The following is a 22,407-nucleotide window of genomic DNA, read 5'->3' as shown; positions in this document are numbered from 1 at the left end:
GCCCTTCTTGGGGATGGTATAAGCACCTCCCAGTTCATGCGAAGGAGGAAACTTGGAGAAGACTTCTGTTCTGAAGCCCACAGCGATTCATTCATTGACAAGCCCCAGGCATGTGGTTCCTCGGCTCCTGCACCCTCTCCCCACACCTGAGTCACCCAGCAGGACTTCCCAGAGGCCACTCAGCACTCAGGCCCCCTGTTCCTTCCCCCAGAATGATGCTGCTGCCCTTGGGCTCCGGGAGGAGCCGACACAGAGCCTTGCCATGCTCATAGCCCACCCCTGTGCACGTCCCGGTGTAAGTTGCACTCTCTCCTTCACCCCCCTCTCCAGCCCCAAGCAGCAGTGCCCACCTCCAAAACTTGACAGGTTCGAATCCCAAAAGTGTGACGATAGGGAGTGGTGGTGACTGTGGCAAACCAGAGCAGATCCATCCCCTAAAAGCATTTGACTTTACTTCATCAAAATGAAAGCAACATCTCAGGTTGGCCTGCAGGTCACAAGTGTCTAGCCTCTGACCTCAGACTTTAAAAATAATGTCCTGGGTCCTTATAAAAAAAGATAGCCACATGAGGCCAGAGACACAGAGGAGAGCACCACGTGGAGCAAGAAGATCAGGGGACGCAGCTACAAGCCAAGGAACATCGGAGATTGCCACAAACCAAAGGAGGCAGGGAAGGAGCAGGGATTGATTCCCTGGGAGATTCCAGGAGCAAGCGGGGCCCTGTTGACACCTGCACTTCGTACCTCTAGGCTGCAGAACTATGGACAACACGTTTCTGTTGTTTCAAAGCCAGAGTGATCCTAATACTAATGTCCTATACCTCTTCCTGGGGATATTCCGGAACTGAAGGAGGGCTTGCTCTCTCTTTCCCATTTGTGAGGCCATGGCCAAGTAAATGAGATACAATTAATTTTTCTGTCAGCTCTACATTTTTGACAAATCACTCTGCCTCAGAGGACACCCACAGGGGCTTGAGCCGGTCACCCTGGCCCGCGCCGTGCACTGCCTGAGAACACGTCGTGTCTACCCCATCTGTTTGTGGCACCCATGGCGCCATGGCCCGCACCCCTGCCACCTCTGGACCGGGGAGAAGAGACGGAAACGCTGCTGCTGCCCGCTGAGGATGGGAGGGTCTCCTGCCCTCATGTCCCGCAACACGCCTGTGCCCTGGCCCCTCTGCCTTCCCCGAGAGCGGCCCTCTGTCACAGAGAGTGGCCCTCTGTGGGGAAAGGCACTCTCGCCGGCTCCCTGCTGCAGTGTCACTGCGATTAGGGTGCATTTAAAAAGTAATTAAAATGTTGTGTTGAACATCAGGACTTGTGCTGGGCCACTGAGGAGAAGCCCGTAATTGGGTCCTTGGAAAGCGTCCGTCGCTTTGATGGCAGGCTGCGGTGACAAGAAACAGGGGCCAAGGGCAGGAACAGCCTGCCAGTCTCTCACCTCTGCCCCCTCTCCTGGAAGGAGAGCTCCGTGGGTCTGAGCCCTGCACATTTCCAGACCCGTAGTGTCACCAGGTGGAACTGTGCCTTCCCCGGCCCCCAAATTCATATGTTGGAGTCCCAACCCCCAGCACCTCGGAACGTGATCTTATTTGGAGACAAGGTCTCCAAATAAGGTCTTGGTTGCAGAGGCAACCAAGTGAAAATGAGGTCACTAGGGTGGGCCCTAATCCAATAAGATGGGTGTCCTTTCAAAAGAGGGAAATTTGGACACAGAGACAGGAATAGTATAAAGGAAAATAAAAATCTCAGCACCCCCCAACACACTCCTTGTGCAAAAGGGGAGGTCAAGTCTAGAGGCTGAGTCATGCTACACCCCCTTCCAAACGAACAGCTGTTACTGACATTACGCCTCAGCCCGGTCCCCGCCAAAGACAAAAGGCCTCGGGCATCTACAAGGGCGGCCCCACAGGTCACTCACGTGGACTCTCTTGGCTGGCCTCCCACAAACAAAGATGTGCCCATTGCAGCTCTAGGCGCAGGACAGACACAAGAAGAGATCACTCATTCCTCCACCCAGAGACACCTACAGAATGGATTCTTCCCTCTCTCCCCTTTTCTCCTCAAACATTGGCCTTGTCTTCTGTAAAACGTACATTTCCTGGGCACTAACTGAAGTCTCTCAGGATTGTAACCGTTTGCCTCACTGCCCACCCCCCCCTTTCTTTCTTCTTTCTGTGGACTCCCTCCCATTAAATACCAAGTTCCCAAACCCCCCTTTGGAAAAACCAGTCACAGGTGTGTCTGTGGCCTGTGTTTTTCCTGGGTGCATCCTCAAACTTTGGCTTAACCAACCTCCATCGACGGAGATTTTTGCCTCGGTCGCTTGTTTGGGTTGTCGGGGGAAGATGCCATCGCAAGCCGAGGAGAGGCCTGGAGCAGACCCTGCCTCGCAGCCCTCAGAAGGGACCAGCGCAGTTGACACTGTGATTCTTCTGACTTCCAGCCTCCCGAGCTGACAATAACTCTTGTTGTCTGAGCCCCCCAGCCTGTGGCATTTTGTCAGGGCAGCCCGAGCAAACCAACACAGGAGGTCACCCTGGCTTTCCAAGACCCGTCCCCGGGGCCTGCTCTCCACCAAAATCCCACGCAAATACCCTATGTCACTCCCTGTCCTTCACACATACACACACATTTAAATAATGATCATAACAGAAGGTGAAGAACCAGGCAGGGATGAGCCAGAGACAGAAAGATATTTGTCTGCTCAGAAATGACAAATCCCCTGGTAGCGATACATGGGTTGAACCTTCATCGGTTTTACTCAGCAAGATGGGCAGCAGAGCAAGCAGTGAGATCTGAGGCCCTCAACCCGCCTGCCCCATGGTCCCCAAATCAGAGCCTTTATCAAAGCAGTGTCCGGTTATTAGAATCAGAATAATCCCTGTGCTGAAACCAAAGGGATTAAAAAAGTTTAAAATGCCCAAGACGCTGTCCCGTCTACACGGGAGATCTTATCAGTACCATTTTATTTATATCTTAGCATCCAATAAACATTTTTGTCTTGAATATTTATTGGAAGCAGCTTCTCTCCCTAATACGCAGATGCTAATGTACTTTCTGCCCCACCAGTGTTTTCAGAAAGCATTTTCAGCCTTTGACAGGTAGGAAATTTGCATTTCCATTAGTGAGGCCTTTGTCAATTTCGAGTCATAAAAGCCCCAGAAGAATAGGGTTGGGGAAACGTATTGTACTGTAAAAAGGAGACTTTATTGCATGGTTCAACGCAAGGTACCAAAGCAGATAAAGGCTCCAGAACGGGCTGCACAGAAACCTCACAATGAGAAGGAATTTATTAATGCACGCGCCTGTCACCAGACAACCAGAGGGGAGGCGAGTCTGAATGTGACTTTACTAGTTTGCAATTTACTGTGTTTAACATTAAAATAATCCGCTCTTCGAGGGTGATAAGGGGCATTTGGCGCTGCCAGCCCAGGACAAGTGCTTCTTGCTCCTGCTCCATTAGCTGCGGATACAATCTTCTCATTGTAAATCGCTCCCGTTCGGCCGCAGCCGTGCTGGCGGGGCTGGGGGTTTGCTTTGTGTGTGCGATTTGTTTTACTCTTTATGCTGGTGGAGTCAAAATGCCCGAGAAAAATAAAAGCTCAAGAATCCCCGGCAGCGGAAAAAAATGATGCAAACAGTGCTGCTTCATTTGTTATCTTATTTGCCCTTCAAATTCAGTCCCCAAACACTTACACAGTTAAATAATTCAGCTGCCACACTAAATGCTGGAGCGGGGCAGGCAGAAGGAAAGATGTCGGGAGCCCGGGGCCAGGACGGCGTGCGTTCCTGGGAAGCTGCAAACCAGCGGAGAGGAGGAGTAGCAAAAGACCCCTCCGGTGGCTTCTGTCTGGTCTTCCCAAGGCTCCCCCAGTGCAGAGGCCAGGAGCCAGGAGCCAGCTGGACCTCTGGTCTCAGGGACGAAGGAAATGAATAAACAGAGGTTAGTGACAAGTGCAGGACACACAATTCATTAGTGGTGAGCAAGGTCCGAAGTCCTGTATCCCTTGGCTCAGAGTTCAGGCTGCTTCTCTGGGCCACTTCCCTCCTTCCTTCACTGCAGAGGCTTTTATCGAGGGACGACTCTGTGCCGGCACAGAAGATGCAACGGGGATGGGGACGGGCCGGACCCTGGTGCTCATGGAAGGCTCCCTTTTTAGCAGGGGAGACAGGTGATAAATGAGGAAGCCGGCAAATGCACACAACAGTGTCAGATAGCGTCAGGCGGTGATGTGCACTATCTGGAGGACAAAGGGTGGTGGGGAGGCGTGGGGCAGGGACCAGCTGGGGGCAGGGGATGAGAAGGCAGAGGCACGCATGACAACTAAGAACACTCCAGGCAGGGTCCCGAAGGCCCTGCCCAGCTCGGTGTCCATGAAGCAGGAGCCCCACGTGCAAGGGGAAGGGTGACCCAAGCACAGCTGGACAGCAGGAGGCCAGGTCCCGGGTCCTGCAGAGGAGCTGAGTCTGATTCCAGTTGCTTGCGATGGGAAACCGGTGGAAGATTCTCAGCAAGAAGCAGCACGATCTGATTTCCGTTTTGTATAAAGCTCCCATAGGTGCTGAGAATGGACTCTAGGCGTGCAGGAGTGGAGAGCTCCTTGTGCTATTGTTGCAACCAGCCTGGGGGCTCTTGGAGGCCCCCCCAAACAGCACTCCTCTTTCTTGCCTGAGTTTGGAATCTTCTGAGAATAAACAATTAAACAATGGGGTGGCGGTGGAGCTGAAATATCATCCTCTGTGTTGAAAAGGCTGGATAAGACCCAGGGATAAGAACCAGAGCTTCCTCATATTGACCTCCAGGACTGGGCAGTCCCCCAACCCCGTGGTGGGGAAGAAGCGGCCTTGGAGGAGCACAGGGAGCACCAGGGAGCGTCGGTGCTCCCAAAACGCAGAAGCGCAGAGTGGAGCTGCATGTGTCCTGTTCACAATCCCCAAATTTCCCAATTCCAGCCCTAAGGCGGAAGGGGCGGAGTTATGCTAACAGAGCTGCCCTGTGGGAGGTGCAGAGGAGTGGAGGAGAGGTATTCTGCCCGAGGCAGGTGACAGGTGACAGGTGACAGTGGGTCAGCGGGAGAGGCTGGTCATGAAAATAGGGAGCATCTCACGAGAAGGTCTGGTGATTCTCGGACTCACACGTGTTTATCGCCAGGCACCGTGCCGGCCAGGGCAGGCTCCTGCCTGTGGGTAGCCTACAGCCTAACCTCTCCACTGGAGACGGCTATTAATTAAAATGCCGACGATCTGCAGGGACACGGCGTTCAATCATCCTCCCAATCAGGAATTCAGGCTGGCTTCCCCTCTGCGTCCGCCGTGGAGTGGCCGCGGCCCCACTCTCCTTGTCGCAGGTTCTCGTGCACCTGAGAATAGGCCGGTTTTATACGGTTCTCACATCCGCCCTGTACAAGTGAAACAGCTCCCAACTCCTTTGTAACCTTTGCTCATTTCTGCTCGTGATTCGCTGCAGTTTTACTTTATTGCTCTTAAAATTCAGGCAACAAAGCATGGCACGACGCCCGGTCACCGAGCCCGACCTCCGCGGTTGTGTTACAGCCAGGGATGCTCCCCGGCGATACCGCATCCTCCCGGTGCACCCCGGTCCCCTCGCTCCCCCCGACAACACTGGCTGCCACATCCAACCCCAGGGACCAAATAATCCCCCAGGTTTTGTCTGCTGGGCTGTCTCCCAGCTGGATCTGCATAAAATAGCTCGTATTCACTCCTTAAAATGTAGCCTGTTGTCCACGTTATTGCTGAAAGACGCCTTGTTGTGCACGAAGCATTTGTCTAACTTAACCGGTTTGCGCTGACTCCTAGTCCTATCTTCAGTGCCCAAACCCAGAGGTCCTGGGGACATTTTGAGAGCACCAGCAATAATGGAGACAGAACACAAGCGTCTCGGAAGTGCGCCGTACGATGAAGGCCAATAAACTCCAAGGTCACCTGGCCCATCACCACCCCGTCAGCCCGTTGTCCCCATCACAGAGTGTCCTCGGGCTGCACGGTTTCCTCCCTGAACCCTAACCCCTGCGGGCCCCCTCCCGCCTCTGGCCCCGGTGCGCTGTGGCCCTGCCTGGCATGCCCTCCCTCTTCCTTTCAACCCTACTGAAGCCTTTTTCCTGGGCACGTTCTTCCTTCCCTCACATTCCACCTACACACCCCGAACATTAGCCCGGGCCCGCGCCCTGTGCGCTCCTCCAGGCCTGTGCCCGCCGCCCCCCAGTTTCCTGCGTTCAAACCTCCGGATCGGTGCTGCCCGGTGGAACCCCCTGCGATCTGGTGGTGTTCTGCACCTGCGCCGTCCAGTGTGGTGACCACGGCCACGCTTGCGATGTGGCTAATGAGACTGAAGAACCGAGTATTTAATTTTATTTAATTTCCAGGTTCATTGGAATAGCCTCCTGTGAGTGGTGGCTACCGCCTTGGACAACAACGTAGCTCTAGATGCTTCCCTCGTCTGCCGGCCGCGTGCTGACACTGAGGGCAACCGGGAAGCCACGCACGGCAGACGGCAGAGGCTGTGCTCGGCTGGGGCCCTGAGCGGCTGCGTGGAGCAGAGCACACGCCCTCTGCCACACCCTGTGGGTGGCCAGGACTTCATGTGAGAGAGAAATGAGCATCTGCGGTGTTAACCCGCTGAGATCTTGCAGTCTATCTGTTAGAAGCAGCTACCACCACCTTAACGATCAGTCCACAGGCTTCACTGAGGACACAAAGATGAGTGAGACGTGGCCTTGACCTCTAGGGGCTCCCACTCGGGTCAATATCTGGCCCGTAGGACACGCTCAGCACTCTCTGCAGAATGAATGAATGTGTTACTCCAGTGCTTTATACTCTTTGTTGTTCAGCTTAATTAGAAGCTCATTGAGAGCCTGGGTCCCCTGTGCCCCGTATCATGTATCTTGTATGTATTGTATGTTGTGTTATGCATGATACATTCCATACAGTGCCCAGCAAACAGCAGAGGCTCAGTGATGAGTGAATGAATGAATGAATGAGTGAATGCATACATGGAGGCAGGCAGCCCTGGAGCAGACCCCGCTGTCTGGGGCTGTGGCCTCTGTGCCCTTCCTGCCTGCCACGGCCGCCCCCACGGCCCCGCGCAGTGCAGGCTTCTCTCACGCTCCCCTCCGCAGAGCCGGGAGATGCTCCGTCCCAGGGTGAGCCGTGTCCCCTCACAATGCCTGTGCTGAGACACGCGCTTCCTCTCACTTTTCTGATGCAAACGGATAAACTGGCAGCGAGGAGGAAGCCTGTGTGTTCTCTAGGGGCCTCCCGGGCGGAGGGGCTGCGGTATCTGCAGGTTTCTGGGAGAGCATCCGAGCCTCCCCCCAAGGATGGCTCTGATTTCAAATCTTCTGTTTCAACTTTCCCAATGAATATACACAACTCCTACTTCTCAAGCGTCACTATTCCATTATTCTGTAGATCGGAGAGCACAGGCCCAGCGTCTATCGTCATCATCATCATCAAAAATATTAGAAAGTTCCCGCCGCAGCAGTGTGCCGGGACCCCCAAGGCAAATTCAAAAGACACAGCCCTTATTCTCTGGGATGTGGAGTCCAAGGCCAGCATGCCAATGCTATTTACTTTAATTTGCTAGCTGGTTCAGCGAATGCTTATTGAGCACCTACTCTGCATTAGGTGCTGTGGGATGTTGTCAAAGCTTAGAAAAGTAGCAAGGAGGATGGCGAAGAAGGGAGCTCGGCATCATGTTTTATTTCAGGACCTGCCTGTGTCCTGGGTAAATGGTGAAGACCCGTTTGCAAGCACACCGTGTGACGATTAGCCAGGGGCAAGCACAGGCAGGAGAGCCTGCAGGGCCCACCTCCGCCAGGCTGGTCTCGAAAAGGCTGGCCAGCTTTGCAGCAGCTCAAAAGCCTAATGGAGAGAAATGCATCTTTCTGGCTAACAGGAGGCCTCCTCGCCAGGCCCCCATGCCGACTACCGAGTGCTGGCAGAGCGTGGCTCTGACTGCCACACTCGGGTTAGCACAGCCACCAGGAGTTGGGTAGCTCTTAGTTCTCACCTGCATCCAAACGGCAGCTGCTGCAGCAAACCAGAAATGAAAGCGGACACACGCTGCGCCCCAGCTGACAGCCTGATCAGACAAAATGGCAGAAGCCACCGCTGCTGGCGCGCTGGAGACCCTCCATCCAAGCACGCAACCTTCTGGGGGCGGGGGGTGCTGTGTCCTCAACCAGTGGCTCAGGTGGCCTCCCTGGCTGTGGCTGGCCCCTCGGCCAGCTCTCCCCCGCCTTCTCTGCAAGGCCTGAGCAGGCTGGTCCTCTTGGCAAGATCTAATGCTACCTGTGGGATTTTCACTTACCTCTGTGAAGTGGGGAAAAAAAAAAAAAAGTAAAGCAAGTTGTATTTGAAACTAAAGCCAAAAAGCTTAACCTCCTCTTGGGAAAGAGTTCTCCTCCTGGGACTGGCTTTGCTGTGCCAACTTCAGGAAAGAAAAGCAAGTGGGAGAACAAAGGCGCCAGGCCGTGGCCGTCCCGCTGACGGCAGGTGGCCGCTCAGCGATGGCAGCGCCTCGGCCAGGCCCCGTGCCTTTCTCCGCGAAGGCGGCTGCACTCGCACCTGGCAGCTCTGTCAGGCGGCACCGAGAGGGCCGCGGACCCCCACGACGCTGTCACCCACCGAGTCACGGCCTCCCGCCTTGGGGCTGGAGCTGGTCTGAGCCAGACTGTATCACGGAGCCCTAACTTCCCCCTCTCTGAACTGGAGATAATTCCACCTTGCACTCATGTGTCTTCAGAAGCCTAATTAATGGACGGTGATTAAATGCCTTGAAATGGAAAATTCTAGAATAAATAGCACCCCTCGTGAAGAGGCATCAACGGCCCTGGCCTTTCAGCTAAGATGCCAGGATCATAATTCGAGATTAGTCACTCATTTTAGTGTGTGGTCTTGACTTTTCTGTTTCTCTGCAAGGCAGGCAATTGACTGAGCTGCCTTGTGGCTTCTTGCCTCTGGACCGACGGGTTTGGGCACATTCTGCTGTCTCTTGCTCAGGCCTCTGCCCGTGCTGGGGCCTCCGTGCATGTGCAGAGCCCTTCCCGCCCTGGTACCCCAGTCCTCCCTCCCCTCGCCACTACCACTTCCCTCCTCCTGGCTTGCTCTGCCTCCCCTACAGGCTCAGAGAGGACATCTCTCCCCCAGAAGTCCTCCCTGTGCCCTGGCCACCCCTGCCGCCAGCCTGAGCTGAGTTTGTCCCCTGCTGCCCCCGCCAGCCCTATCTCCCAGGCTCTGCAGAGAGGGCAGACACTGTTGTTGCATTTCCCTCGACAGCCGGCAGAGTGTTCGGCACAGTGAGTAAGTTCTCGATAAATACCTGGAGATGGAAGAAGTACAAAAATGCTTAGATCAGGATTGATATAAAGAGATCCATCCACAAGGGAATAAGCTCCTTCCTTGATGTCCTGGGTCTTCAATGAAACCAAAGCCCACAAGGCTTTGTAGTGGGCATGGGCTGCTTTAAGAGAGCCAATAATCAATTTCTAGGTTCTCAACTTCCTAAAACTAACCGGCCCAAGGACATGCTCAAATTCTGCAGGATTGCTCCGCTTCTCCACTCTCTTGCACAACGGTCTTGTCCCTGAGCAAAAGACTTTCCTATCATCCACCCTGAATTGCCTTGGGATGCAAATACCTCTAGGACACCAAAAACAGACAACTCCAAAACAAAATGGGAGGCATTAATATGCCAGATATCAAACTATACTACAAAGCTGTAGTAATTAAATCAATATGGTATTGGCACAAAAATAGGAATATTGACCAGTGGAACAGATGTGAGAATCCTGATACAAAACCATCCTCATATAGCCATCTAATCTTTGACAAAGCAGACAAAAACATACGCTGGGGAAAAGAATCCCTTTTCAATAAATGGTGCTGGGAAAACTGGATAGTCACCTGTAGAAGGCTAAAACAGGACCCACACCTTTCACCTCTCACAAAAACCAACTCACGCTGGATAACAGACTTAAACCTAAGATATGAAACTATTAGAACTCTAGAGGAAAAAGTTGGAAACACTCTCCTAGACATCGGCCTGGGCAAAGAGTTTATGAAGAAGTCACCAAAGGCAATCACAGCAGCAACAAAAATAAATAAATGGGACATGATCAAACTACAAAGCTTCTGCACAGCCAAAGAAATAGTCATGAAAGTAAACAGACAACCTACAGAATGGGAGAAAATTTTTGCATCCTATGCATCCGATAAGGGACTGATAACTAGAATATACTTAGAACTCACGAAAATCAGGAAGAAAAAATCAAATAACCCCATTAAAAAGTGGGCAAAGGACTTGAACAGAAACTTTTCTAAAGAAGACAGAAGAATGGCCAACAAACATATGAAAAAATGCTCAACATCTCTAATCATCAGGGAAATGCAAATCAAAACCACAATGAGATATCACTTAACCCCAGTGAGAATGGCCTTTATCAAAAAATCTCCAAACAATAAATGCTGGTGTGGATGCAGAGAGAGAGGAACACTCCTACACTGCTGGTGGGACTGCAAACTAGTTCAACCTCTGTGGAAAGCAATATGGAGATACCTTAAATCGATACAAGTGAATCTACCATTTGATCCAGCAATCCCATTGCTGGGCATCTACCCAAATGATCCAATGACACTCTACAAAAAAGACACCTGCACTCGAATGTTTGTAGCAGCACAATTCATAATTGCAAGGCTGTGGAAACAGCCCAAGTGCCCATCAATCCAAGAATGGATTAATAAAATGTGGTATATGTATACCGTGGAGTACTATTCAGCTCTAAGAAACAATGGTGATATAGCACATCTTATATTTTCTGGTTAGAGCTGGAATCCATACTACTAAGTGAAGTATCCCAAGAATGGAAAAACAAGCACCAGATATATTCTCCAGCAAACTGGTATTAACTGAGTAGCACCTAAGTGGACACATAGGTACTATAGTAATAGGGTATTGGGCAGGTGGGAGGGGGGAGGGGGCGGGTTTATACATACATAATGAGTGAGATGTGCACCATCTGGGGGATGGTCATGATGGAGACTCAGACTTTTAGGGGGAGGGGGGAAATGGGCATTTATTGAAACCTTAAAATCTGTACCCCCATAATATGCCGAAATAAAAAAAAAAAAAAACAGACAACTCCAGAATGCATTGTTCTCAAGGACACTCAAAGGTCAAGCATGGGGAGTGTTGGAAAGACTCCTGGAAGGAACAGCTCCTCCCTCTCCGCTCCAGGACCGTCCCTCCCTCCCCCTGCCGTCCACCCCTCTCTGCCCACCGCTCTCCGTCTGAGACCATGTCCCGGCCGTGCTGGGACTCATAGGCGGACACAAGATGCTCATCATGGGGACTCTGATGACGGCTGGGAAAAGTTGATTCCGAGAGGACTGGTTTCACCATTTCGGTTACGTGAAGGGCATTTCCCATAAATTGGATGAGTTAAATCTGCAACTCCAATGCTTTTAACAAAATATGTATTTAAATGAGGGAGGCAATATATAACATGCAGGAAAATAAATCTTTTAAAACGATTTAAAGTCAAAATAAAAAATTTGAGCTGTTTACCTAAAAATGTGTGAAGCGATACATAGTTTTTCGCAGCTCTTTTAGGGGCCGTACAGGCAAAAATGTTGGGGCGACTGCCTGATTTCACAGGTGAGGGGCAGCTGGGTGGTGGGAGGACCCCAGACTTCTGTTGTGTGTGATGAGGGGGGGACGGTGCAGAGAGAAAAACCCACGAGGACAAACAAGCAAGCGGTGCCCAGGTGGGACTTGGTGGCACCGTGCTACAGAGAGATCGTGTAACATGCACGTCAGTCCCTGCCTGCTCCCGTTTTCTGCCTGTTGGATATTTTAAAGTGTTTCTTTGGATTTCTTGTTGAGTTTGCAACACTGAGAGAAGTGGAAGGCTTTCTAAAAGGAAAGGAGAGGTGTTAGAAAGATTGAGAGAGGAACTCTGAGACTGCAGAGAGGATGAACAAGAGAAATCAAAGTAATCGGGAGATTAAAAGAACTAAGACGTGCAAAACAAGAACAACAATAATAAACTAGTTGTTTCTCTTAAAAATGGTGCGAGAAGAAAGCCAGGCTTTCCCTGAGCAGGAATTCAGAAGATCTGTGAATTCAGAGGGATCCTAGACTTGGCTGGGAAAACAATTACAGTTTTATTTTCACTAAGCTCTAGCTGAAACTTAGCATTTCCTTTAATTATAAATGTGGGCACTGAACCACAGTAGTATTAGCAGTTCCTGTGGCTTGCTCCCAGTAGAAATCACAGATATTTTCATATCCCATTACCAGTTGCTGCAAATATCTTAAAATATTATTTACCTTTATCACTACTTCAAAATTATGGTGGTTATTAAACCTGTGCGAGATCTTATTTAACACATTAATAAAAGCACATGTATACTCTATCACAAATGAGCTTTAAAAATATTTTGATAACTGTTATATCAATATAACTGGTTTCCATTGTAATCCTCTGCACTAATATTATAAAATATTTGATGCATTTAAAAACATTATTCTGAAAAGGGGTCCATAGATGGCCAAAGGGGCCCCTTGTGCAAAAAAAAAAAAAAAAAAAAAGCTTAAGAATCTTTTTTTTAAAACCACACTCCCAAACACTTTCTTTATGGTGACAGCAGGCAGCAGGGGATCAGGGGAGAGAAAAATAACCACCCACACTAGAGAAATGGCCTGTGAGTAGGCTGGGTACAGCCAACACCGGCAGAGAGACTTGCTGGTCACACTGTTTGGGTTCCTGTGAAGTGAGCGACCATTCCCATGATTAGCAAATAAATGCACCAGCCTCAAACCCGAGTGCGCCACTCTCTAGCTCCTGCTAACCCTGAGAGTCAAGTCCTAGAAAAGCTGCTGGAGACAACTAGACCCCGTGCCCGGGGTTTCTCCCCAGGTCTCGGGTACCCCGTGGCGTCGTACCCCGGCAAGGACGCCGCACCCCTGCACGGCCTCCCCCGGCTTCCGTCCAGCTGAGCATCTGGAAGAACCGAAGAGAACTGACACCAGCTTCACCCTCAACTTGCACACGAAAACAAGCCATAAACAAAGGTCTTTGGAAGTCAGAAAGTCCATCAAAATAATTCAGTGTGACCAGCGGCATGAATTATCTACTAAAGCACAGTCATAGTAATTTTATTCCCACCATTTCCCCGCTTGAGGAAACAAGGGAAACTCATTTTTGGAGGGGGCAGGGGAAGAAGGGGAAATCATTTTTCTCAGGAGGCCGCAGGGAGCAATGGAAAGACAATGAACTTGGAAGTCAGGCCCCGGCACTCACTCGCTATGGGGGCCTTGGGAGAGTTAATAAACATCTCCAAGTCCCAATCCCCTCATCTATAAAATAATACCTGACCTGCCCGAGTGCACGAGGATAGAAAAGCCACAGCATTGTGTTCTTTCCTTCCTTCGCAATAAAACGCAGGCATCCTGCACCAAGGAAGGCAGCGAGAAGTGTCTTCTCGAGAGGAAAAAAACCTGCAAAACCAATAAAATTGTGTGCTTGTTACGATCAAAGCCAGTCTTTCTCCTTCCCTTTCTGACTTTCATCTAACTCGAAATTCCCTATCACTGCTGCCTGCCTCTGTCTTCTGCCAGAAATCGTCCAGGTTTTCTTATCTATAATCAGTCAGACCTTGGTAAGCATCGAAATAATCGCTCCTACTGCAAACCAGAAAATCTGTGCAACAAGCCTGTCTTACGCTGGGGCTCTGGCCCGGTCGCTTGATACTGGTGGGATTAAGAGGTCCCAGATTTGTAGACTGGGGACAAGAGAAAGTCCCCCCAAATTTAAGGTGCCAACATTTTGCCAGATTTTTATCGCCGTTGGCAAACAATGATAAATTTTCAATTAGTCATTATGAATTCCATTTTCTTATTGTCCCTTCCAAGTACGCATTCATGGTAAAATATTTCAATGGCCTGCTGGCTGGTTTTTGCTTCTCTCTTTCCATCCAAATGAACAATTTCACACACGGAACCATACCTCCCACGGGAGAGCACTTCATGCTTTTTCAAAACGGGTTTTCCTTCTGCACCTCTGATGGGTGTCTGGGTTCATCTCAACCCAACTGCCCCTGACCTGGTGACACATGCCCAGGAGCCAACACGGAGCTCTCTTCGGTTCTTTTGCTACCGAGGAGCTCGTTTTTCTTTACATTTTAATTTCTTATGAAGTGCCTTCAGTTTGGTTGTTTTATTTTTAATACTTGCGCCAGCAAAGATCTATGGCCTCTGAACCCTTTTGGGATGGGCTTTTGGGATGGTCAGCTTTTGGCCTTCATGGTCACACTTTCTTTGGAAGTAAAGCTTTGTTATCCTGTGGAATCCAGAGAGTCTTCACCCTGTCTGTGAAGCAAATGCTGAGTTTATTTGTTGAGAGATGGGACGACATCTCTGTTTTCATTTGGAAGCTGTCACTTTGCTTTTCCTTTGAACCTGGAGGAGGCTGCGTTGCTAGAACGAGTGGGGGATAATCCGTCCTGTGCCGTTGTGTCTCCTCGTAATCACACCCTGGTGTTCTTCCCCACGTGGATCTCTTTAGAGATCAACGTATATCTCTTTATTGAGATATAGCTTACATGCCATACAATTCCCCTATTTAAAGCGTATAGTTAATTCAATACTTTTAGTAAATTCACAGTTGTGCAACCATCACCACCATGAATTTCAGAACATTTTTATCATCCCCCAAAAGAAACTCCATGCCCATTAGCAGAAACCCCCGATTTTCTCCCAATGCACTTGCTACGCCCCACCCCCACCACCAGGCAACCGTCACTTACTTCTGTCTCTATAGATTTGCCTAATTTGGACATTTCATATAAATGGAATCATACAGCATGTGTTCTTTTGTAACTGGTCTCCTTCCCTTAGTGTAATGTTTTCAAGGTTCATCTGTAGCATGGTCATATCAGTACCGTGTTCCTTTTATTGCCAAACAATTTTATAGGATTATACCATATTTTACTTATCCAGGCATCAGTTGATGGACATTTCGGTATCCACTTTTTGGCTATTATTTATAATGCTGCTGTGAACATTCATGTGCATGTTTTTTGTGTAGCCATATGTTTTCATTCCTCTTGGGTATACACCCAGCAGTAGAATTGCAAGGTTATTTCCTATGTTTTTGGAAATCATGTTACTCTGGAATCCTATGGGGCCCTTTTCACCCATGGCTCATTTAATTCTCCTCAGGCCTTTATTAAACAAGTACCTAGAGGTGGTTTGCGGAGAGATTAATTAGCTGTGGTAACAAATAAACCCCCACGATTCAGGGGTGCACACACTCAAGGTTTATTTCCCACTCGCATAACAGTGCAGTGAGGGTCCCCCTGGCTGGCATGCAGCCCTCCCCAGGTGGCAGTTCAGGGTCCCGGGACAGCTGCTTCAAAAAAAACCGGGGCCTGGGACCTGCCGCTGGTGAGAACCCATCGCGTGGCTCCCACCCAGCCTAAGCCGGACTGGGTAACATCCTCTCTGCACGGGCTGCTGCTCCCAGAAGCCGCTTTCTGGCCGGGAGAGGAAGCACACGGTGTTGGTGGTCGCTGGCCACTGTCTCAGCGGGGCCAGGGAAGGCCATGTGTTGGACGCCAGGGGGCACAGGATCCCAACGAGGTCAGAAGGGGAGATTTCTGCCTCTCACCTTCCCATTTCCTCTTCTTCCTGGAAAGTAGTTATCCTTGTGTGGAAGGAGAGACTGAAATATGAGTAGGAACTGTTAAATACAGGAAGCAGCAAACGCATGCACACTGGAGCACCCCACCTGTCCCAAACACTCCTTCTCCGTAGCCCCTGCTGCCATGATCACGTCCCCACGCGGAGGGATCAGCCTTGGATTTTGCACGCCTGGCATTTATTTAAATGCTCTTCTGCTGGCAACAGCTTAGACTTCTCCTGCTTCTGGGTAGGACTGTCAATCAAAGTGCCCCCTGCCCTGGCCACAGGATGGACACATGACCCAAAGTAGGTCAGATTGCCCCTTCTCCCTGGAATCTCAACCTTAAACAATACGGCTCCAGAACAGACAGATACTCTGACAGTAGAGTCCTGAGGAGATACCGTCCATTCCTTTCTGCCTCTCGGATCCCAAAACGATGCGGGCCCCAGTGTTTCTGGAGCCTGTGCCTTAGCTCTGACTCGAGGAGCTGCCCCATGACCTACAATGAAGTTCTGCCTGGTTTCTGTCACTTGTAACAAAGAATCCTAACCAATCCTCTACCTAATGCAGAAACCCGAGTATCATTCCAACATCTCTCTCAACTTTCTGCCATTCAAATGCTACAGATTCTCTGCCCTGCACAGCTGCCAGATCTTTCTCTGATGTCACCTCCTCTGCTATGGTTCAGGCCCCTACCATTGTCTGCCTGGACTTCACAAGACCCCTTAACTACTACCTGCCTATCCCCATGGAAACTTCTCTGAAATGCAAATACAGCCTTTGAAAAGTATAATACCACCATTGGTGCAGTGTAATTATGCACCCATATATTGCCAGTGAGGTTATAATTTTTATAACCTTTTTGAAAGGCAATTTGGCCATTTGTATCAAGAGCCATAAAAAAAAAAAAAACATACAGACTTTGACCCAACACTTTCACTTGCAATAATTTTTTTCTAAAGAAATAATCAGACACACATACAAAGATTTATATCTGAGAATAGTCTCTGAAACATTCCTTCATTCACTCATTCAACAAATATGGAATGCCTACTATAGGCTATTATTATTACTTATAATAACAAAATATTGGGGAATAAAAGAACTTTCCAGTTAGAGGGAAGTGGTTAATAAACTTAATTATGGTTGTATGATAGACTACTCTGTAGTTATTAAATATTATATCATGTTTTTAGGAGAATATTTAATGACATCGGGAAATTCTCATTAAGGAGAAAGAGCCAGTTTCAAAAAAGTATATAAAGTATAACCCCAATGTTGTTTGGTATATGGGCATGCCCATATACCAAAATATGAACAGTGGCTAACTCTAGGGAATGAGATGGAGTAATTTTTGGTTTTTTGTCTATGTATCTATGTATTTCCAATTTTTAATAATGAACAGAAAAATCGTTTTTTAAAACTACCTAAAAAGCAATAAGTAAATATGATCATGCCTCTAAGTTACATAAAACCCATCAACGGTCTTCCTCACTTGCAGGATAAAACATAAAACACTCCAGCACCCGCCCCCCCCCCATCTCGGTCATGTCCCCAGCTAGGATCACAAAGCACCACCTCACCAGCATTTCAGATCTTTTCGTGCCACAGGCCTTATCCACACAGGAGACCTTCTTCCTGTGACTGCCCCTCTGTCTTTGTTCACTCAGCAGGTACTTATTGTGCGCCATTCCTGCCAGGCTCTGTTCTAGGCTCTAAGGGTACAACAGCGAGCAGGACAGTCCCCGGCCGCATGGGTTCATATTCCAGCAGAGCGGGGCAGAGAACAGACACGTACAGGAGCAGATACGTGCTGCATTCGTTTCCTATTCCTGCAGTAACACATGACCACAAACCTAGTGCTAAAAACATCTCAAGTTTGAGCTCTTATGGTTCTGGAGGACAGAGGTCCACAGTGAGTCTTGTGGGACTGAAATCAAGGTGTCAGCAGAGCTGCAGGCTGCAGGGGTAAATCCATTTCCTCGCCTCTCTCAGCTTCCAGTGGCTACTCATGGCTCCTTCCTCCGACTTCGAAACAGTGGGTGGCATCTTCTCTCCTCTCTGCCCTCCTGCCTCTCTCACTAGGACTCCTGTGATCGTGTCATGGCCACCTGGATAATCCAAAGTGATCTTCCTGAAATCTCAAGATCCTTACCTTGATCATTTCTGCGGAGTCTACTTTGCAACTTGAGATAACAGAGTCACGGGTTCCAGGGACTGGAGCGTGGACATGCTGGCGGCCACTGCCAACCACACATGGCCGTCACGTGGCCATGTGCTGTGCTGTGCCCGAGAGCAAGTGAGTCCCCTCTGTACACAAGGGAGTCAGGAAGGCCTCAGTGATAAAGCGACTGAGCGCAGCCCTTCCCACCTGTGGCATTCCTGTGGTTGTCCTGGCGGAGTATTCATTCCCCAAGAACTGGTTCAGGTGTCCCTCCTCTGGAAAACCTTGCTCCACCTGCTATGTCCCCTGTTGAGTTAGTGTGGCAGAGAATACGTCCCTATACCCCGCCCCACCACCATGACGCTTGCTGTTCTAGGTGGCAATGTTTTGTTTACGTGTGGGGTTTCCCTAGTTGTTCATGAGTGTCTTCGGGGCAGAGGCGAGGTGCTGCGACCCCTCCCCCTCCCGGCACCGGGCCGGGCCCAGGAGATGTCCCGTCAGTGGTTGCTGAGCAGATGAGCAAATGAATGAGAGCTGGACTGGAATCAAATACGGATTCCACTCTACCCTCCCACAAGTCATCACAGCCCTCCACGGCGCTTTCTTCGCCTGTGAATGGGATGATGATGATAATAATAATGATGTCATTTGCTTTCTAGGTTTAATTTGGGAATCCAACAATCATAAAAATAGGTAAAACTTCTAGCGCTTGGCTTATAGGAGGAATTCGATTAAGTTACATAAAGTTGTGCTGCAATATCAGGAGTGAAGAACGGTTAATAGGAAAGAAGTTGTGGGCCGGGCTCGGTAGTTCACACCTGTAATCCTAGCACTCTGGGAGGCCGAGGCGGGAGGATCGCTCAAGGTCAGGAGTTCGAAACCAGCCTGAGCAAGAGCGAGACCCCATCTCTACTATAAATAGAAAGAAATTAATTGGCCAACTAATATATATATATATATAAATTAGCTGAGCATGGTGATGCATGCCTGTAGTCCCAGCTACTCGGGAGGCTGAGGCAGGAGGATTGCTTGAGCCCAGGAGTTTGAGGTTGTTGTGAGCAAGGCTGATGCCACGGCACTCACTCTAGCCTGGGCAACAAAGCGAGACTCTGTCTCAAAAAAAAAAAGGAAGAAGTTGTGAAAACGTGTCCCTAGTCACTGAGACTAATCTGCACCCGTCACCAAGTGCTCGCTCACCTCAGGCTCCGCCCCCCGCGCAGGCCGCAGCCCCGTACAGCGGGGGCCTCGTCTCACTCGTATTGTGTCCCTCCATAGGGTCTAGAACGTGTTTGTTTAGCTCAACAAATACATATTGAGCACCTACTATGTGCCAGGAACTGTGCTAGATGCCAGGGGCACACAGTTGACCAGACAGACCCATTTCCTGGCCTCACAGACATGACCTGAACTAGAGCAGAAGTGACCGGACTCTGAGGCCGGTGAAACTCATGGGGCCAGAGGGGACCTGTGCCCTGGGCAGCGTGGTGCCGTGATTTGCTTCAGAAAGCGCCAGGACTCTTGCACATGTCGGGCGTCGGTGCAATTTTGACGGAACGCAGTGCTTTCTTCCGTTATTCCTCACTGTCCACGCAGGCAATACCACTTTGCCTCCGTGACATTTGCCATTGCACGATCTGCTGCAATGCAACGTACGTGAGGCATTTGATGGCGTCCGTGCCGCTCTGGTAGGGCACATGCCCACACCTGGGGTGGGAAACACCACCACGGGAGCAGCGCAGGGGCGCTCAGGAAATTTCCATTTTCTCTCACTCGGCGCCGTTAGCCACGGCGCTCGGTGCGGCCTGATGCAGGACGCGGCCCGGCTGCTGGCGCCGAGAGGATGTGAGCGCCCTGGTGAAGCCTCTCTCCGCTCCAACCAAGGCGGATCTTGCCTGAAAGCCACATTGCTCTGCCCTCCCACGGCAGAGGTGACAGGGAGAGCACCTCCTCGGGTCCCTGTGGCGTGGATGCTGTCCTCTTGGGTAGCTGTGTCTGCAGATCATCACGCCACTGTCCCTCCCTTCCCAGCCCGGGCTGTGGCGCACGCCACCCACCCTGCACCGCAGGAGACGGGTGGCTCCGGCACAGGCACGAGTCTGGTGGCCGCAGCAATGAACGTGGGTGCCGGGGGCGCACGGGAGGGACCCGGGCGCTGCGACTTCCCTGGTCTTGTCCAGAAGGGGCCGGAGCTCCCCGTGCCCACCTGCGCCCCCTCCGGAATCAGGTCTGGCTTTGCCCGCTGCCCGCTGGCCTCTTCTTTCCCTGCCGTCAGCATGCTGCTCCGCGGCGCTGCTTGCTTTCCTTTCCTGCTCGTTTGCCCTGGACCCCGGTGGGAGTTCGGGGATGTGGGGAAAGGGCCATGTGGCCGTGGGGTCCTCGAGAACTGATCCGGCCCGTTTCGAAATTTAAATTCGGTTTTAAGTCATAAAAGGGCTATTAAAACCTTACACTAAATAAGGAAAACTATCCCATCCGGGGGCCTAATCCCTGCCCTGTTCTGCTTGGCTTCCCTCCCTCATTATACTTGTATAATACAGTATGGTTTCTATTGAGTATTTCCTTCCTGTTTTTACACTTATTCCTGCTTCACTGACTTTATTATCGCCAGAATTTTGCAGCATTTTTTCTTACACAGCCATAAATACTATTCAATTCAACAAATGCATACAAATGGTTTCCATTAGAATTTTAATCTACTCTCAAAATGAAAGAAAAGCTTAATATAAATCTTTTTAAATTACCAGAACATAAATTCAGACAGGGACAGCTCCACCTAGACTGCGCACAAGGGGTCACATCCTGCTGTCCTCCTCATAAATTAATTGAGGTCTCTCGCCGCCGTAAACGAACGGTGCATCCCGGAAAGATCATATCTGTCAAGATTGCAGATTGCTTTCCCTCAGACTTTGTAAAAGTCACAGCTTACAATACCTTCATTATGCCGATGAGAATGGCTGTCTCCCCAACTGGAAAGAAATAGGTGTTTTGTTCTGTTGGACCAAGATTTACAGAAAGCAATTTTCCTCCATGCAGGAGATATGACAGGCCTGCTGGAAAAAAAAAAAATGTCACTTCACAACTTCTTTCATTTCATCACCTTTTTTTCTGCTGGGTGTAGATTCTGTCCCCTGTGTGGACGGGCCGCAGTGACATTTAGTGGCTAAGTGAGGGAGTCACCGGTGAGTGGAGACTCCTTCCTGAGGGGCCAAGGTACGGAGTTTCTGTCCCCCAGCTTGCGGGACGCGTCCCAGCACCTGCCCGATTGAGGCAGGGAAACCCCGAGCCCTGGGAGGCCCTGGACCGACCGGACCACGAGAACAACTCCCTGCGTCTCCGCAGCGGCCCGCACACAGCTGAAGCTGCCTCCATTTTCCTTCCTGCTGAGCCCCAGGGCCACGGCGTCGCGCCGCTCTGTCCTTGGCCGGCCGCAGCAGGGCCTCGCAGGAGGACGACTGAAGGGCAGAGTTTGGGCTTCGATGTTTTTTTCCCCATTTCCTCATGTCATAACCCAACGCGGTTCCAGCAGAGCTTCTGCATATTCAATCGCCTTTTAGCCTCCGGGAAGCGGGTGGCGTGATCTGTGGAGGAAAGGCCCTCATGTAAATGTATGGTGGCTGACGCCACCGCACGCGGAGGAGAGAGGGCGAGACCAGCCGCAGACCAGGGGTCAGCAAAGCCTGGGAAACGTCACTCTGCGCAGCCACTGCTCTGTCCTTGGGTCAAGAGCCACCGTTCCGGGCTCCTCACCCCCGGCGGCCCACGGCAGGCCTGTCACCGCCTGTTCTCTGGGCCGTGGTTGGCAAGAAGGCAGAGGAGTCGCAGGAGGGCATGTGGGGCAGCCTTGGGCTCCCGGGCTTCTCTGAGCTCTGCACACCACCGAGAAAGTGGGCAGCGAAGGCAAAATCAAATCTCCCTGCTGCCAAGGGGGACAGCCCGGCCTTGTGCCGTGGGGGAGGCCTCCTACCCGGGCGGCCACCTGGCTGCCCCTGGCACGGCGGACAAGGCCACCAGGAGGCCTGGCGAGCGTCATTTCTATGGGCTGGGAAGACTCGTGCACATCTCTCTACGAATGATGATCTCTATCCACATAAAGTGCCATAATAGCCTCTTCGCTTTCCTGAGTGGTGCTGGCTGTTCAAGTGCTTATTTCTTGATTCTTAGCCCATTTGCTTTCCATTAGCAGTAATCCCAAGCCTGCAAAACTCCAATTACTAAGTGATAATAGAAACGCTGCTCTGCCTCGGATTCTCTGGAGCCCAGGGTCCGGAGTGGGCCCAGGTTCCGCACACGTATTTATGCGGAGAGAACAGCCATCTGGCCCCGGCCCTGGGTAAAATGCCCAGAGGAGCTGGGGGGGCCTTCCCAGGCGGTGTCTGCACCCCGGGTCCGAGGGAGCTGGCTGGAACAGGACAGGTTCCCAAGACAGCCCAGGACGCTCAGACAGAGGAGGAGGAACGGAGGTTCCAAGGCAGGGAGCTGAATGACTATGTGCTTCTTTGAATTGTTGAGTTGGGGGAAAGGATGTGCTATGGACTG

General features: G+C 50.7%; 1 protein-coding gene across 3 annotated transcripts in view; it reads right to left on the bottom strand.

Annotated features, from left to right (window-relative positions):
- DCTD (dCMP deaminase) overlaps nucleotides 1-22,407 on the bottom strand; it is a 62,166-nt gene that overhangs the window by 1,870 nt on the left and 37,889 nt on the right. For 2 of the 3 annotated variants that reach the window (XM_076010698.1, XM_076010699.1), the window contains 2 exons: nucleotides 20,803-20,918; nucleotides 15,320-15,746 (listed from right to left, as the gene is read on the bottom strand). The exons of the other annotated variant lie outside the window; for it this stretch is intronic. In XM_076010698.1, coding sequence (XP_075866813.1) covers nucleotides 15,724-15,746; nucleotides 20,803-20,918 — 139 coding nt within the window. In that variant the 3' untranslated portion in view covers nucleotides 15,320-15,723. Of the gene's footprint in view, nucleotides 1-15,319; nucleotides 15,747-20,802; nucleotides 20,919-22,407 lie in introns of those variants that run through there. 3 annotated transcript variants of the gene reach the window in all.

Source organism: Microcebus murinus, chromosome 15 (genome assembly GCF_040939455.1).
Source record: "Microcebus murinus isolate Inina chromosome 15, M.murinus_Inina_mat1.0, whole genome shotgun sequence".
NCBI classification, from domain to species: Eukaryota; Metazoa; Chordata; class Mammalia; order Primates; family Cheirogaleidae; genus Microcebus; species Microcebus murinus.
The sequence above is the reverse complement of the archived record's forward strand: the minus strand, read 5'-3'. Positions and strand labels throughout refer to the sequence as shown.